Source organism: Esox lucius, chromosome 20, assembly GCF_011004845.1.
Source record: "Esox lucius isolate fEsoLuc1 chromosome 20, fEsoLuc1.pri, whole genome shotgun sequence".
NCBI classification, from domain to species: Eukaryota; Metazoa; Chordata; class Actinopteri; order Esociformes; family Esocidae; genus Esox; species Esox lucius.
Window position 1 is genome coordinate 16,975,115 of NC_047588.1, and position 19,107 is coordinate 16,994,221.

Here is a 19,107-nt window from a genome sequence, read left to right on the forward strand (position 1 = left end):
GTTAATGTCAGAAAGGTTCTTCCAATGCCCTCCAATGTCAGAAAGGTTCTTCCAATGTCCTTCCAATGTCAGAAAGGTTCTTCCTAAGGCTTTTCTGGAAACTCTTTACATGGCAGGGGAAGGGGTACTGGGCAGTAGATGTTACTTACTATCCCTTTACCTGAGCGCACTCTCTTTGCAGAGGGCTTGTAATTTCTTGGTGGCTTTACCTTTGAGATCTCCAAAGTATTGATGGGTTTAGAGGTCAAGCCTAAAGTGCATGGTGGTACATGGCCTTTTTTGGGTGAAGATGTTTTGCTCTCCATTGAAAGGACTGTCTTTCTGTAGTGGGCTAGAGTGTACAACAAACCAAATAGATGATTTTATAGCTTTGCAGTTTCCCCTTAATTGAAAAAGCTCTCTGGTGAAAGGTCCACCAGAAAGCATAAACAAATAGGCATGTCAAGCACATATCTATGCAAATATCTGGCATTTTCAGACCAATTAGTGTTGTTAATGAAATGTGTTTTGGGGGAGATGTATATTTCTTTCCCAGTTTATGTAGTAATTACTAAATATATGATACAAAAATATTTTTTTATTGTATTTGTTGGAGCACTCCATTCCACTGAATGCCAATATCCTGAATTCAAACATAATCACATCTAATGGGAAATAATGTACATACACATATATGAATGATTTATGGCCTGCAATCTTTATGGAATCATACTCTTCAAGAACAACCCTAACCGGTAAACCACCTCAGATGAACGTGAGCATTATTTATGAACTGGCTAGCTAGCTAACCAAAACTTCTTGTTTTTTTCTCATGGAACGAAGAGCCCTTGCCTTGATATTACAACTGTATCTCTTCCTGACTAATTTTGAATTAAAGATGTTATTCATTAGACAGGCATATTTACGCTACAAAAATGCAGACAAAGTTTAAACATTTCAAAAAAGCTTAACGCATTAGCTTAGCTAAAATTGTTAGCTAGTTAGTGCGGCAATTCTGTACTGTACTTAGCAATGTTGGAATGTTGTTAAATAATTGTTTAAATAATTTCATTTTGGATGTATATGAAGTCTGCGGAGCGTGTCATTGGCTGCTATCTCCCCTCTGTGCAAGGCATCTACCATACACAATGCCTTAGGAGAGCACGGAACATCATCTACAGCCACCCAGGCTATGGTCTGTTCAAACTGCTGCCACCTGGTAGACGCTACTGAAGCATTGGGGCACACACGTCCAGTTTTTTCTCTCAGGCCATAAGGCTCCTAAACTACCAACACTGATCTAAGATCATTTTGATCTGAGGTCTTTCCGTGCATATTCAATGTACATTAGAATATTCTTTGCATGTACAATTCATAGGCATATCACACTTATATTATATTTATGATATTCAATGCTTCTAACCATATTGTCTATATTCGCCATTCTACATTTTTTAAGCTACTGTTACTTTACATTGTTATGTAAATTATTGCTATATTTTTTACTTCATGTATTTCTTAATTTTTACTACATACATGTCATGTGCCATGTCACAAGAATTGTTTGGGATAAAAATGTAAAGATACCCAGGATACCAACGAACAAACGAACCATCGCTATTCTCGTGTGAATAAGGGACGCGTAGAACAAGTTAACAGACAGGAGGCGCAGGGTTTTCTGTTTGTTTTACAATTGTAGGCTAGATACATATTTTCATCATGCTATGTTTGCGCTGAAGTTTCTTAGCAGTCATCCCATCCAGTAGTAGGCGGTAATACATGTTATCGGTGAGATCCATAAAAAAACACAAAGAAGAAGAAGAAAGTTCCGCCCACACTGAAACCCGCCATCTCCATTTCGAAGCTGATCCAATCCTGGTTGGTGTCTGATAAGGTGACGTTTTAAATATATCGGCATATATCTTTCTAGTTTATAGATTTCGAAAGAGTGAAACTGTTAACATTTACTGTATTAAATATTTTTCCATTGCATTCTGAAGGTACAAAAGAACTGCCTTTGTTGTAGCTGACTTAACGCTATTACGCGGACTACAGCCAGCTCCTGGCTGTACAGTATTGTACCTAACGTTAGCTAACATCAGTAACAACCGAAGGAGGGTGTTCTTGGTTTAGCTAGCTCGCAGCTAGCGTTAGCTATATCGTTCATGTTAGTGCGTTACACTCATTGCCAAATTAACTGTAATGGTTCGTTTTCGGGTAGGTTATGTGATGCAGAAGTGTGTTGGTATACTTGGTTAGAGACAAAGCGAACGTAAATACAGTTCTGTGTCTGGCTAGATAACTTTAACTGTATTATGACGTTACAAGCTAACTTGTTTTCAAAACAGACTTCTTGCGCGCCAAATCATGTGTCTGCCCCGGGTGCCGCGATGTATAATTTAATTGGTTAGCCTTGAACTGTTTTCGGATATAGTCAATTTCAACTGAAAATGTACTTTGTTAGGCGTTTGTCTATATTATTAACGCAAAAAAATTGCTATATAGTATGGGTGCTTCTAAAAGGATATCTGTCTGAAATGATGTTAAACTGCTTTCTTCCCACAACAGGTCATGTCAGCGGATGTTACCAAGTGCACTGACGTAACTAAAAACATGGATGAAAAGATGGAGGGTTGCCCCTTGTCAGAGGAGAGAGATGAGAAGGAACCAACAGACATGGAAGACTCACCAGAAAAGCCTCAGAAACCACAAAATGAAATAAGGAGAGACATAAGTATGATCATTTAATTGTTTTTTATACCTGTTTTCCTGTCTTACACTATGTTCATTAATAGTTTAGCAATAGTTTAGGTATCTTGGTAGTTATGTCTCCTCAACCTTCCCCATTTCTGCGTCTATGAAACCCATGTTATTACACTAACATTCCTGGTTTGCAAAATGTCAATGAATTACCAGTTCTGAATTTGTTTTGACTTTGACTTCTGTTCTTGCAGGTCTCTCTCAAATAGTTGAAGGGAAGAGGGAGAAGAAGTTGGTGAAAAGACTTGATTTTCAGGTTGTGAAACCGAAGAGGGTGCTGAAAGTTGAAATTGGTAAGATGCCTCATGTCTATAGAACATACTCTGTCAAGTTCATTATTGTTGTTGCCCATTTGCATACACATGTTAGTGGGCTACTGGGCTGTGTTGATAGTATTATGGAGTTATATTTATAAAACCATTACATTCTCATCTGAGCACCCTCACCTGGTTGTTTAGGCCTTAACTGGAAACAAATTTAAAAGAAAAACCTGCAGACACTTGGCCCTCAGTGGAATCAGTTTGACACCCCTGAAATAAACAGACATATATAATCTGACTCCATATTTGTAAATTAATTTTATTGTTAATGACCATATGTTGGAAGTCATTAGTAAAGGTTAGCTACTCCTTTTGTCATGAGCGTAACATTAAATGGCATATGTTCCTGGGCCTAACTAGAGACCCAGAACTCAAGGATGTCAAGTCTGGTCACTTCGACTTGAGTGTAATTGTCAGTAACCCTGCAAGCTTAAGGTGAAGATGAATGAGGAATGTGGTAGTACTCAATATTCCAAAGTTATACAATGTACACCAATCAAGTAATAAAGTTAAAATACAAAACATAGTTACATAGCAACACGATTCAATGTCCTCCCAACTAGTCTAGAAATCTACTAAGTATGCCATAAGTATCTAATTCACAATAGTACAAACGTGTGCTAAGATCACTCAGTCAATCTAATTTATTTATAAAGCCCTTTTTTCTTAAGCAGTTGTCACAAAGTGCATTTACAAAATACCTGGCTTTAAACCCCAAGGAGGAAAAAATAGTAGTGTTGAATTTCAGTGGCTAGGAAAAACTCCCTAAGAAGGCCGAAATTTAGGAAGAAACTTAGAGAGGAACTAGGCTCAGAGGGGTGACCAGTCCTCTTCTGGCTGTCCCGGGTGAACATATTAAGAGTAAAACAGTTTATAATTAATTAATGCATGTGAGCTGAGTCCAGAGTCTACAGGTGCTTGTCATATGATTAGAATATCATCAAAAAGTTGATTTATGTCAGTAATTCCATTCAAAAAGTGAAACTTGTATATTATATTCATTCATTACACACAGACTGATATATTTCAAATGTTTATTTCTTTTAATTGTGATGATTATAACTGACAACTAATGAAAATCCCCAAATCAGTATCTCCGAAAATTAGAATATTACTTAAGACCAATACAAAAAGATAATTTTTAGAAATGTTGGCCAACTGAAAATTACGAACATGAAAAGTATGAGCATGTACAGCACTCAATACTTAGTTGGGGCTCCTTTTGTCTGAATTACTGAAGCAATGCGGCATGGCATGGAGTTGATCAGTCTGTGGCACTGCTCAGGTGTTATGAGAGCCCAGGTTGCTCTGATAGTGGCCTTCAGCTCTTCTGCATTGTTGGGTCTGGCGTATCGCATCTTCCTCTACACAATACCCCATAGATTTTCTATAGGGTTAAGGTCAGGGGAGTTGGCTGGCCAATTAAGAACAGAGATACCATAGTCCTTAAATCAGGTACTGGTAGCTTTGGCACTGTGTGCAGGTGCCAAGTCCTGTTGGAAAATGAAATCTGCATCTCCATAAAGTTGGTCAGCAGCAGGAAGCATGAAGTGCTCTAAAACTTCCTGGTAGACGGCTGCGTTGATCTTGGACCTCAAAAAACACAGTAGACCAACACTAGCAGATGTCATGGCACCCCAAACCATCACTGACTGTGGAAACTTTACACTGGACTTCAAGCAACGTGGATTCTCTGCCTCTCCTCTCTTCCTCCAGACTCTGGGACCTTGATTTCCAAAGGAAATGCAAAATGTACTTTCATCAGAGAACATAACTTTGGACCACTCAGCAGCAGTCCTGTCCTTTTTGTCTTTAGCCCAGGCGAGATGCTTCTGACGCTGTGTCTTGTTCAAGAGTGGCTTGACACAAGGAATGTGACAGCTGAAACCCATGTCTTGCATACATCTGTGCATGGTGGTTCTTGAAGCACTGACTCCAGCTTCAGTCCACTCTTTGTGGACTGAATGGGTTTTGTTTCACAATCCTCTCCAGGGTGAGGTTATCCCTATTGCTTATACATTTTTTTTCTAACATCTTTTTCTTCCCTTCGCCTCTATTAATGTGCTTGGACACAGAGCTCTGTGAACAGCCAGCCTCTTTAGCAATGACCATTTGTGTCTTGCCCTCCTTGTGCAAGGTGTCAATGGTCGTCTTTTGGACAGCTGTCAAGTCAGCAGTCTTCCCCATGATTGTGTTGCCTAGAGATATTCAAATTTTCTGATATACCGAATTAGGGGTTTTTGTTAGTTGTCAGTTATAATCATAAAAATTAAAAGAAATAAACACTTGAAATATGTCAGTCTGTGTGGAATGAATTTATACATTATACAAGTTTCACTTTTTGAATGGAATTACTGAAATCAACTTTTTGATGATATTCTAATTATATGACCAGCACCTGTGTATATATAGTCCAGATTGGAAGCATGACCAGATGGACAGGGACAACATGGGGGAGGGGGAGGTGTCAGCTCAGTGGCAGCTGATATCGTCAGGTATCGTCTTGATCTGCAACACAACCAGGAGGACTTTGGACAGGGACAGCAACAGGTCTTTCAAGCCAGGTACTCCTCAGGTGTGGACCTGGACCTCATGTCCTCTAAGTTTAAAACGGCAGGAGACACCGAAAATTTTGAAAATGCATTCCTTATATCTACAAGGATTTATAGTGGAGTAGGAGTACTGACCCTACTCCCCCAGCACAATAATATAGCTGCGTAAGACCTTGGGACTGAGACGGGGATCCGCTGACACTGTGGCCCTATCTGGGGGAGGCCCCAGACGACCTGGGGATAGGATCACTAGTATAGCCAGGAGGAGAGGCCTCATTTAGGGCAGTGAATTCATCAGGCTTTACCCACATTTCACACAAGCCAATAACATCTAGTTTATGATCGGAGATTAATTAATTTACTTCAACTGCCTTTGGAGCAAGGGATCTAACATTTAGGAGTCCCATTTTGAGATGCGATGTGATAGTCATTTTTATTTCTGTCCGAGGTGGAGGAAGGCTTTATCTTTATAAGGTTACTATTGGTAGCACTACCTTGTTTAACTTTTCTCAGCCTGGAACGAGTCACAGTGGCAATAGGTAAAACTGTACTAACTACTCTGGTTATGCTATTGACAGACTCCACTATGCTAGCAGGCTGGCTAACAGCCTGCAGCCTGACCTGCACCCTATCTCATGTTAAAGTTATAGGAGTGAGACTCCTGTCAATGTTCCTAGATAAAAGAAGAGTACCACTCCAGCTAGGATGGAGTCCATCGCTCTTCAGCAGATCAGGGCTGGCCCTATTTCTGGGAGAGTCCCAAAAAGAGAACCAGTTATCTACAACTCTACCTCCTCTGACGGGCAGAACTCTGTTTTCAGCCAGCGACGCACACGCCCCTGGCCATCCACGTGATGTAAAATGAAACGTGATTCATCAAACCAGGCAATCTTCTTCCATTGCTCCGTGTTCCAGTTCTGATGCTCACATGCCCATTGTAGGCACTTTCAGCAGTGGACAGGGGTCAGTATGGTCACCCTGACTGGTCTTCGGCTACACAGGCCCATATGCAAAAAACTGATGCATTGTGTGTTCTGACATTTTCAGGACCAGCATGAACTTTTTTAGCAGTTTGAGCTACAGTAGCTCGTCTGTTGGGTCGGAACACACGGGCCAGCCTTTGCCCCCCATGTGCATCAATTCACCTTGGCCGCCCATGACCCTGTCGCTGGTTCACCGCTTTTCCTTCCACTTTTGATAGGTATTGACCACTGCAGATCAGGGACACCCCACTAGGGCAGCAGTTTTGGAGATGCTCACCCAGTCGTTTAGACATCACAATTTGACAGATTGACAAAAACTTCACTGCCTACAACCTTCAGTAGCTGCGTTATAGTAAGCTTAAAATAAAACTGTTCATGGTTATTTTGCAACTGTTTCTGGTGGATTTCCGTGTACTTTTCCGTGCATGAATTTTGGTGTAATATACAGTAGATCACAACCCCTTGTGTAGTAAAAGAGGAGGGGTTTCCACGATTCTCTCGTCTTTTCACTTGACAAAGTAATTCATCATTACCTATATTGATAGTTATTGTATCAGTGTCATTCACCAATGAAAGAAAAACTAACGTTGTTTAGCCATGAAATTAAATAGCTTTGGCAGTGTAAATTTTATCTTCAGTCTCGCTAGCAATTGCTTAATTCTTGTGACTATTCCAAGTATTAACTTAGTAGATACTAGTAAGCCTATTACTGGCTAATCTGTTGTTTAAACGTCCAGTGGCTGTTTGTGGTGGAGGTAAACTTAATAAGAAACATGAGTCAGTTTAACACAATGATTAATGGTGTCTAGTGAAATATTCCAAGTTGGTGTGATGTTAATGCATGACAAAATAATCTAAACTCGGAACACATATAGTTTAGTGGCGTAGTGGTTAAAGACACAGCCTTTCACATGGGATACCCCAATTCGAAATCATCGCAACAACATTTATCACTTCTTATCGTGGGCTGGCCGAACTAAGCTTGCCTCATACCTTTTCTTGTTTAAGACTATACATTGGTAGATATGACAGTTTAATAAAAATGACTGTGACGAGTAACAATGCACATGAGTTCAGTACTGTTCCCATTACTACCTTTTGACATTAGTCTGGCAGATTTGCCAGCTATAACTGTGCACTTGACCTTCCCCTCAACTGCTCTACCCGGACTGCTGGGTGCTACACCACTGACTAGGAAACTTTCTGAATAGGCATATCCGTCCCTAAAAAGCATTAGTTCGCTAATCGAAGCCAGGTCAGCGCCTATTTCAAATATTTATCCATCCATATATATTTTAAACGATAGGACCGCCTTTGGATTTTCAAGTATAGAGAGACAGCTAGTTCATAAAGCTTTCCAATACTACATAAAATGTCACCTTTTGGCTCACGAAGTTGATGTCACCTTTTGGCTCACTGCCAAAAATGATCCACTTGGCTTTCCTTGGGCTCAAAGGTATATTTGTTGGGCTTTTTATGAAGCTGAATGAAACCTGCATACAAGTGCTCGGTCTTGTAGTCTGTGTTGATGCTACTGTACCAGCGCCACTGGTATCCCATATCACATTGCCGTCAGTAGTCAGTTCAACATTTAACAGGTTACCCCTAATTTTCCCACCCTCAGGTAGCGGAGATAAATTGGGAGACATTGCACGAGTTAATCACCAGCTTGGAAAGCTGAAGGTCCCAGATCTAAAACCCCTTCATATCATTCTCTTTGATATGCCAGGTAAGGTAAGTGTACCTTACATGTTTTCAAAGGGAAACTTATGTGACAGTGGACACCTGCACGTGGTTAAACAAATCATGTGTGTCATTGTTAATGGTTTTCTCCTCAGATTGCCACAATGAGGAAAAACATGCGGCTCTTCAATGGATTCCCGTTTGAGGTTGACAGTGATCCCTATTTAAAGAAAAAGGAGAGGATGATGAAGTAAGAGAAAAGGTTACTCAGCATTGATTTATGAGGCAAACGTCCTATCATGTTTAAACAATATTTGAAATATATTTTTGTTTGATTGTTTTCCTGTATCCTGTGATTCAGGTTAACATGCGCCAAGTTGAGGACCATCTGCACGGTGTTGGACCTGGAGAAGGGAGGAAACCAGTCGGTCCTCATCGACCGAATAATACATTTCCTCATGAGTCCCAGAATATCAGGAAAAGTGAGTTAGAGGTTTTATAATTGAATAAACAAATCTTTAACGGTAGCTACATTATGAGTGTGACTTCTGTTAGTGATGTGCAAATATGAGCATTCTTGGCCAATCTTGATGGCTTGTGGAAAAATCAGCCAATACCAGTGTTTTCTGTACCTTTATGTTTCTACGCTTTTAGTCATGTCACAGCTTTTTGCACATCATCAAGATTGCAGATTGTCATAGTTTCTGCAACCAATCAGTCAAGAACAGCCGTTTTGAGGAACTGGTCGATAGCCGATGATTACTTTTTTACCTATGTTTGGTGATACTGATTTGTGGCCGATATCGGTGCATTCGTAGTCTTTGTTCATCAGAGTACCAGACAAATGTTTTCATAATAGTTGCAACGGTCAGTGACCGACAATGCAGCGTGGAAACGTGTTGGACTAGAGGAATCCCATCAGTCTCCGGCCCGACCTGTCCAGTAACTTCTCAGTGCGTGGCCATACTTGGGCATTTTGCAAATGTGTTCCTAAATTGAAAAATTGAGGCTCACACAAATTTTGGCACATATGTAAATTGTTGAGGTAGAGTTTTACCTGTCATTAGTGCTGAAAATTAACCACAACAATTATGGAAAGTAAGGGAGTTGAACACATACTATACATGTCTATTACTGGGCTTTTCCCGGTGTAAAAGCTGCTTTCTCTTCTTTCAATACGACACATTCTTATATCCCTTAACTTATCCCTAGGTGCTTATTGTACAAAATATACTGCACTAAACAGGAGTGTGATCATTTCAATGACCTGTTGGTTAGATTGAGCTGGGACCTGCAGTACCTGTGAGATGAGCATCTGACATTTTGCTGTGAAACAAGTGAAAACTGGAAGTTAGTCATCTGACATGTTGCTGTGTAACAATTGAAAACTGGAAGTTAGTCGTCTGACATGTTGCTGTGTAACAAGGGAAAACTGGAAGTTAGTGATTAATGGACTGCAAGTGACTTATAGTAACAGAAAATAGTTGTCCTACAGTGTTCCTGACATTACACATGTTAGCTTCAATCGTAACTAAGGAATTGTCTCCTTATTAGTGATCAGATATTTACTTGTTGGCATCAATTAGTGACTTCAGTAGAGACAAAACACAACCTACTCAAAAAACAAATTTCCTATTAAAAAAGGCGTGTGTATAATCTCTGGATTCAGTGCTGTCACCACAGTCCCGAAATGATTTAATCTCATTTGAGTGGCACTGTTGTGTTGTTCTACCTTTATACTAAAAACCTGTCCCAAATATAATTTCTCCTCTCTGACATGGGGTAGTGTGTAACTGCATTGGGGTCATATATTGTTTATCCCTACTGTAGTCTAAAAATATTTGTACAACTGCAGGGATGACCCCAATCAGGCGACTAGTTTCTTTGGTCAGTAGGCTGTTGGTTGACTGAAAATAAAGGGACTATAAATGAAATTGTCATTTATAAAAGGTGAAACCAGTATGTACACACCTGCCATGCCTGAGAAACAATATTTTAATCTCGTTCACAAATGTCTTCACAAATAACATCCTGAAAAACAATGTAATTAAAAAATATATATAATAAAAAACAATATAATACTCTTCATCCCATCTGCAGCCTGTGATGTCTAAGCGGAAGAAGAAGTCAAAAAAGAACATCTCAACCAAAGACTCTAAGAGCAAGACTAAGGCAAAGAGTACATCCAGTAGCCCTCGGAAAGCCAAAGCAGAGAGCAAGTCTAAAGCCATCGTCACGGACTCTAGCAGTGACGACGATGATGATGGTGAGCCAGGGGTCACGGCAGAAGTAGAGAAGTCGATCAGCGAAAAGAAGAGTGGGATATCCAGAATGAAGGAGAAAGTGTTGACTGATGATTCTGATGACGATGACAATGAGGAGGATGAGGTAAGGGAATGCAGTATGCTGGCTGTAGCTCTGTGACCAAGTGATGATAACAGACACATGTTCATAATACTTTTTCCGTAGTAGTAGCTTGAGCTCTCTGGCCTAGTTGGAGCACCTATGAGTACTGCACATTGAACCTAGAATGTCTGGCAACCCAAAATGTTGAAACACAAACGTTTGATTAATTTGACATGTCTTTCATTAAAGAGAAATACTACTTATTATTGCAAAGAATACACAACACGCATTCAGTTTTTACTCCCAAGCTGTCAAACAAAGTGATGGTGCTCTAGATTAAGTCATCTGATTTTCACTCATTTCTTTAATTCAAATTAATTTTCATTTGGTTTAACTCAAATTAACTAATTTGGAATTAAATAGCATTCAGCTCCATTCAGAATTGATTCTGTCAGTCTGTTCTAGCACTCAACCATTAACCATAGAATAACCTTCCATCTTTTCAATAAGGACGTCAAGTCAAAGCCAGCAGCCAAGAGTAAGAGAACCCCCGCCAAGAAGCATGCACCACCAGCAAAAAAGACAGCGCCTGCCAGAAAGAAGATGGAGCAAGACTCTGACATATCTGATTCAGATAACGATGATGATGATGAGGAGGAGGAGGAGGAGGAGGAGGGCATGCACAGTGACGTTGAGAAGGTGAGAATGTTGTGGTCTTCTGTCTCCTGTGTAAACAGAGTATAACTTAACCGTGTGTTTGCTTTGTGGCATACATACTTGAATGGTTGGTGAATACATCATTTCCCTATTTTGTAATTATGCCACTAATATGTTGGAAGCACACAACTGGCCAACAACCTAGGTTATTGCAAACCCTGATTTAATTAGCATATAATTTTGCCTCAGGTTTATAAATGTGAAATTATGGTAATTTCTGCAAATTGAGGATTCTTTGACAAAAGCAAAGATTGAAGGACACAATTATTATTTCAATTAAAAATCATTATTTCTAAACTTGTCAGTTATTATACTCACCTAAAGGATTATTAGGAACACCTGTTCAATTTCTCATGAATGCAATTATCTAATCAACCAATCACATGGCAGTTGCTTCAATGCATTTAGGGGTGTGGTCCTGGTCAAGACAATCTCCTGAACTCCAAACTGAATGTCAGAATGGAAAAGAAAGGTGATTTAAGCAAATTTGAGCGTGGCATGGTTGTTGGTGCCAGACGGGCCGCTCTGAGTATTTCACAATCTGTTCAGTTACTGGGATTTTCACGCACAACCATTTCTAGGGTTTACAAAGAATGGTGTGAAAAGGGAAAAACATCCAGTATGCGGCAGTCCTGTGGGCGAAAATGCCTTGTTGATGCTAGAGCTCAGAGGAGAATGGGCCGACTGATTCAAGCTGATAGAAGAGCAACTTTGACTGAAATAACCACTCGTTAAAACCAAGGTATGCAGCAAAGCATTTGTGAAGCCACAACACGCACAACCTTGAGGCGGATGGGCTACAACAGCAGAAGACCCCACCGGGTACCACTCATCTCCACTACAAATAGGAAAAAGAGGCTACAATTTGCACGAGCTCACCAAAATTGGACAGTTGAAGACTGGAGGAATGTTGCCTGGTCTGATGAGTCTCGATTTCTGTTGAGACATTCAGATGGTAGAGTCAAAATTTGGCCATGTCCATCCCTTTATGACCACCATGTACCCATCCTCTGATGGCTACTTCCAGCAGGATAATGCACCATGTCACAAAGCTCGAATCATTTCAAATGTGTTTCTTGAACATGAGAATGAGTTCACTGTACTGAAATGGCCCCCACAGTCACCAGATCTCAACCCAATAGAGCATCTTTGGGATGTGGTGGAATGGGAGCTTCGTGCCCTAGATGTGCATCCCACAAATCTCCATCAACTGCAAGATGCTATCCTATCAATATGGGCCAACATTTCTATAGAATGCTTTCAGCACCTTGTTGAATCAATGCCACGTAGAATTAAGGCAGTTCTGAAGGCGAAAGGGGGTCAAACACAGTGTTCCTAATAATCCTTAGGTGAGTTTATTTCCTGTTTGTTTTGCAATATTTCCTATTCTCATTAATTTCATGTATTTTTTCATGGAAAACAAGGACATATCTAAGTGACCCCAATCTTTTGAACGGTAGTGTTGCTTTTTCTGCACTTCCCAAGCACCTTCAGATGTAAATGTTTTCCAACTTCCATTTATTTAGTGAACAGTCATCCACTTGCTAACAGGACATATTGGCCCTCATTTATCAAAAGTGCGTACACCAAATTTCCAGCGTACACCCAAAACCACAGTGACTTTGAGATTTATCAATATGGACGTTGGCGTACGGCACTCTCAAATCCTACGCCAGCTCAGGAGGTGGTGTACGCACGTTCTGAGTTAGTGCGGAAATGCGCAGAAATAAAATCCTAACGCACTGACAAACTAAAAGATATATATTATGACCCACTGTAAAAAAAAAAAAAAAAACTTCAGTGTTTAGTTTTGTGCAACAAGGACTTCAATGTTTAATTTGTGTGACTTTACCAAAGCATTTGATTTATATGTATTCCTTCAGATGCGAGCCTGTGCGCTTTACATGACGTTTCAGTGTTTCAGGCCCGGCAGTTGCGCATGGACTGGGTTCAGTAATAAAAGGCTTTTAATGACCAAAATATTAATTCAGACTGACAAAATAATAAAAATGACATTCTTCTTCTTTTAAATAATAATAATAGAAAAAATAATAATAACGACATTCTTCTTCTAAATAACAATAAACCTCATTAATAATAAATATCATAAAATAAGACGAATATTACAAATTGTCATGCAATTACTAATGTGAATGAATGGTACTCCACATCACAATTTTTTATTCCGTTTTTAAACTGCCAAATGAAACAATTTAATTTCTTTCTACCTCCCTGGTGATCGTCTCAATCTCCACGTCAGAGGGCGTGGGGGAAGCGGAGACTTGAATATATAGGGGCGTGTTGTTCTAATGATGGTCGTTTTCAGCCGCGGCATTTATCAAGGGCAGGTATTGCGTACACCTGGATTTTAAAGGTACGCACAGCTTCATAAATCAGGCGGTGCGAGGAGTGTAAGCAAAATCTTAGGCCAACATATACACCCATTTCTACGCAAGAATTATAAATGAGGGCCATTGTCTTTCTGACTGGGCCACTACGTAAACAACAAATTTAAACAACAAACGTGCGTGATGTAGCTCATTTCAAAAAGTAACGACGTACAAACGCTGTGTAAATTTTTCTTTTAAATGTCATGTTATATCACCATATGTAAAAAATGATAGATTTTTTTATTGTATTTAGATATGTTTGGAGTTTTATTTATATGGGACAATAGTTTAGATAAAGCATGCTCAGGCTTATTTATTTCAGTGTTGAATTTCATTGCAAAAATGTATACTCGGACATATTCAAATACTGACTTAATTTCAAACACTCCAATTTTCGTCCTCATCCCTAACTTGTAATAGTGAACATGTTTTATTTTTCCTCAGCCAAAAAAGAAAGCTACAGCAAAGAGGCCGGCTGCTAAGACCAAGAAAGCCGACAGCAGCAGTAATAGACAGAAAAAGACTGCCACTGCTTGCAAAAGTAAGTACTTTTATAGCAGTTTAATTCTACACTGGCCAACCTACTGTATGGTGCTTATTATTCTATTTTTGTCTGCTTGTTCTAAATAGCTGCGTTCGACAGCTCGGACGATGACGAGCCGTTGATAAAGATTATCAAGAAGCCTCCGACAGACGAGCAGCTGAAGGAGACCGTGAAGAGGCTTCTGAAAGACGCAAACCTAGAGGAGATGACCATGAAGCAGATCTGCCAGAAAGTATGCTTGCTTTACTCATATCTCTGATCTGATATTAAAGTGATGGTTTGCCTTTCTGACAGTCTTTAGCACTAACTTCTCTGTCTCAGGTATACAACACATACCCAGAGTATGACCTGACCAGCAGGAAGGACTATGTCAAGCAGACTGTAAAAGAGGTGAGTTTCCTGTCTCTTATTGTTCAGGAATGGCAGAACTGTGCTCATTATTAAGACTGTCAAAATACGCAGACATGGCATCCCTCTGAAATACGATGCATACACAGTTTTTAAGGTTGGTAGGTCTTGTAGGTTACTAAACATGTTATTTTCTTGTTGCAGCTGATTTCCCAAAGAACATAACTGTCCTTGTGACAAAGAGAACTGTGTTACGTGAATGTTCCAAATCTGGAAAAGGATTAACACGAGAATGTATGTAGCAACCTCATTATAACCCCAGTTTTACTTCTGTGTTCATTTGAGATTTTTTATTTGAATCAATGCTTTTATACATGTTTCTGTATTAAGTAACTTCTCTTCTCTTAGGTCATATTTATCATGCTTATTAAGATTTATGTATTCAAGTAAGTGGTTGTTTATAATGTGTGTTTTGTTAATAAACACACCCTACTGATCTCAAGTTAATGGTACCTTCAGGCAGAACGAACATTGTTCACAGATACTTGGTTTTTATCAATTTCATTGCTTTCGATTACTATTAATGGAAGTGTGTTAGGCAATTTAGGAATATCATTTCCTTAATAAACCAGTCAAAATGAGGGCCTAACATAAGCTTTTCACTACTTTTCCTTTTGGCCTTTTGTGGTTGGCTGGCTGTCCAGAGTAATTGTTTTTGCGAACCACTATAACATAGTCTGGGTCTAAGTATCCTGACCCTGCACAGTTTTTGAACACATTCAGAGCCGCCCGGTCCAGCAACTAATTGGTTGAGCCAGAATACATGTAAGTAAAGTGCTGGTTTGAAAATGTGCCATTAGCTTTGATACTCTGAATTGAAACAATCAGATGACTGTTTAGTACAGTTCCCCTTTGTTACCACAACATGAATGGAAGTAGTCTGAGTTTAAAATGTGTGTTGAAAGATGGAGCTGCAGACTAATTCAGTATGTGTTGTCAGGCTACATTTATGGAAAAAGCTGTACCTTCCCTTTGCTGTATCTTCGAACACCTAGCAGTGGTGTGCTGAATTTTACATTGTACCCTTTGTCTTTAGGTATTTTGCGTAAACGTTTTGCGGGTCAAAATGGCAGGCAGTTTAAATTGAGTTTTGAAAAAGTCTTGGTAAAGTAATCAGTTGTTCGGCCAAATTTACTCCTTGATTGCATTCATTTGACTCAGTATTTTATATGTAAATGTGTACATTTTGATTCTTTAGTTATAACCCTTTCTTTTGATAAGATCCTGTTTTAAATCCCTAATTTATCTTTGAGCAGGTTAGAAAGATTTAATTTTGTAGTCATTACCTTTTACTTAGCTCTAAGTTTTTGGTCAACGTTAATTGAATTTTACAGAATGACAGTATCATTGAATGACATTCTTTAATTTGTTTTGCATATTAATTAAATCTGCTTTTTGAATGAACATGTCTGTCAAGTGTTTTCATTTATGGGGTGAACCGTTAGATTTTTTTTGGGGGAAGATTGAAGGACTAAACTTTGATAAACCAAAAAGGCTAATGTTGTAAAGCTGCAACACGTGTCATTCCTGTTAGTGATATACTAGCCCTTCCATCAATATTATTATTCATGAACCTAGTGGTTTGAATGCTGTTAGTTGTAGTATGAGACTGCATACAACTTGTATGACGTTGGATTACTTTTCAAAGTTTAATAGCATTGGTGCCTGGTTTATAGGAGCGAGGCATTTATGGGTATTGTGATGTCGCCTAAATTCCATGTCTGTGAGATATTGGCCGTGTACGACGACACCTCGTTGTGCCTAATTGCTTTAATCATTCTCATGAAAGGCTAACTCTCCAAGAGTACCTGCTACCGGAATCCTTGGGATTTAACTATATATACACTAAATCCTATCCATTTTACATCAGAGCTGGGACAAGAATTCTGTTTAGAGATATCACTTATGGGGACAGTGATACAGATGATTTGTCATTATAGGGTTGTTTATATTCAAGGTTTGAAAAAAATAAATGTGCTAGATATTTTGTTACAATGTTCTACGACTGTTGTTCATGAGGTAACCATTTGATGGAGTTTTAGGCCTTCTACATCAAGCTACCACTGTAGAAATGTAAATACATTATTCTGTTTTCATTTTAGTTGAGAAACGTTATGTCAACCAATAGTGGCTTTTTGTTTTTCATATTGGGGTGTAAAACGTTTCCGGGATTTTTACTCTTCAGTGAGGGTAAGTGATATCGGAAGGGGTCATGACCCCCTAACATTGTCACCTGTAAAAAAAATAATCACTGGTGCTTGACCTTTCCATCCATCATCCCCAACCTTCACTTAAATGTTATAATCAGAGACTTTTTTCCTAAACATAACCCTAAGTTACCTCAGTTCTGTGTTGCCTAACCAATTATTATTATTTTTTTTACCTTAAGGCCAGTACTGTGATACTATAAACTTAATACGAATTCCTAACAAATACTTTTGTGTAAATATGTAAGATATAAAATCCCGAGACCACGCTAAGGTACAGACATGGGCTACTTATATGTATATGTGGACACGATAACTCTGGAAAAGCAAGCCACGTTTCCCGCCTCATTCTGTTTCCCAGGTTTTAACACTTCAAACAGCTACACCAGTCCCAAATCCAGGACCTGTAACATACAGGTGCTGGTCATAAAATTTGAATATCATCAAAAAGTTGATTTCAGTAATTCCATTCAAAAAGTGAAACTTGTATATTATATTCATTCATTACACACAGACTGATATTTCAAATGTTTATTTCTTTAATTGTGATGATTATAACTGACAACTAATAAAAATCCCAGATTTAGTATCTCGGAAAATTTTAATATTACTTAAGACCAATACATGAAATTGATTTTTAGAAATGTTGGCCCACTGAAAAGTATGAACATGAAAAGTATGAGCATGTACAGCACTCAATACTTAGTTGGGGTTCCTTTTGCCTGAATTACTGAAGCAATGCGGCGTAGCATGGGGTCAATCAGTCTGTGGCACTGCTCAGGTGTTATGAGAGCCCAGGTTGCTCTGATAGTGGCCGTCAGCTCTTCTGCATTGTTGGGTCTGGCGTATCACATCTTCCTCTTTACAATACCCCATAGATTTTCTATAGGGTTAAGGTCAGGTGAGTTTGCTTGCCAATTAAGAACAGGGATACCATGGTCCTTAAACCAGGTACTGGTAGCTTTGGCACTGTGTGCAGGTGCCAAGTCCTGTTGGAAAATGAAATCTGCATCTCCATAAAGTTGGTCAGCAGCAGGAAGCATGAAGTGCTCTAAAACTTCCTGGTAGACAGCGGTGTTGACCTTGGACCTCAGAAAACACCAGCAGATGACATGGCACCCCAAACCATCACTGACTGTGGAAACTTTACACTGGACTTCAAGCAACGTGGATTCTGTGCCTCTCCTCTCTTCCTCCAGACTCTGGGACCTTGATTTCCAAAGGAAATGCAAAATATACTTTCATCAGAGAACATAACTCAGCAACAGTCCAGTCCTTTTTGTCTTTAGCCCAGGCGGGACGCTTCTGACGCTGTGTCTTGTTCAAGAGTGGCTTGACAAGGAATGCGACAGCTGAAACCCATGTCTTGCATACGTCTGTGCGTGGTGGTTCTTGAAGCACTAACTCCAGCTGCAGTCCACTCTTTGTGAATCTCCCCCACATTTTTGAATGGGTTTTGTTTCACAATCCTCTCCAGGGTGCGGTTATTCCTACTGCTTGTACACTTTTTCTACCACATCTTTTCCTTCCCTTCACCTCTCTATTAATGTGCTTGGACACAGAGCTCTGTGAACAGCCAGCCTTTTTATCTATGACCTTTTGTGTCTTGTGCAAGGTGTCAATGGTTGTCTTTTGGACAGCTGTCAAGTCAGCAGTCTTCCCCATGATTGTGTTGCCTAGAGAACTAGACTGAGGGAACATATAAAAGCTTTTGCAGGTGTTTTGGGTTAATTAGCTGACTAGAGTGTGGCACCAGGTGTCTTCAATATTGAACCTTTTCACAATATTCTAATTTTCTGAGATACTGAATTTGGGTTTTTCATTAGTTGTCAGTTATAATCATCAATATTAAAAGAAATAAACACTTGAAATATATCAGTCTGTGTGGAATGAATGTATACATTATACAAGTTTCACTTTTTGAATGGAATTACTGAAATAAATCAACTTTTTGATGATATTCTAATTTTATGACCAGCACCTGTACACCCAAACTTGTGATTGGTCAGCTGAACTCGTAAGTTTTAAACTCATTACATGGTGGAAAATTCCAGCGTTATGGATGTGATGTTTTCACACAAAATCTGAATGTTATTTCATTACAGAAATGAGTTATCAAGATAAGTTTACATTTCAAGATATATATTCGTAAAACCCTACAGAGGAAGTGTAGACACATTTCAAAATTGTAAATAATTTTAACAACAAAACTTGCGTG

General features: G+C 39.2%; 1 protein-coding gene across 3 annotated transcripts; it reads left to right on the plus strand.

The window, feature by feature from the left end:
- Nucleotides 1-1,770: 1,770 nt before the first annotated feature.
- On the plus strand, nucleotides 1,771-15,124 carry dek (DEK proto-oncogene). 3 transcript variants are annotated; one of them, XM_010885259.3, is made up of 12 exons: nucleotides 1,771-1,873; nucleotides 2,548-2,713; nucleotides 2,934-3,032; nucleotides 8,219-8,328; nucleotides 8,433-8,527; nucleotides 8,639-8,759; nucleotides 10,378-10,665; nucleotides 11,134-11,322; nucleotides 14,175-14,271; nucleotides 14,361-14,506; nucleotides 14,596-14,664; nucleotides 14,827-15,124. In XM_010885259.3, exons 2-12 carry the CDS (start codon nucleotides 2,551-2,553, stop codon nucleotides 14,845-14,847), a joined length of 1,398 nt encoding a protein of 465 aa, XP_010883561.1. In that variant the 5' UTR covers nucleotides 1,771-1,873; nucleotides 2,548-2,550; the 3' UTR covers nucleotides 14,848-15,124. The 3 variants fall into 3 exon arrangements, with proteins under 3 accessions (XP_010883561.1, XP_010883562.1, XP_010883560.1); XM_010885260.4 differs by lacking the exon at nucleotides 1,771-1,873 and adding an exon at nucleotides 1,885-1,979; XM_010885258.5 differs by lacking the exon at nucleotides 1,771-1,873 and adding an exon at nucleotides 2,094-2,196.
- Nucleotides 15,125-19,107: the final 3,983 nt, after the last annotated feature.

Excerpts from the sequence above, each read along its gene's own strand:
- dek (XM_010885258.5), top strand. Across the intron at positions 2,714-2,933 it reads TGAAATAAGGAGAGACATAA|GTCTCTCTCAAATAGTTGAA; the intron begins GTATGATCATTT and ends CTGTTCTTGCAG. Across the intron at positions 8,528-8,638 it reads AAAAAGGAGAGGATGATGAA|GTTAACATGCGCCAAGTTGA; the intron begins GTAAGAGAAAAG and ends CCTGTGATTCAG.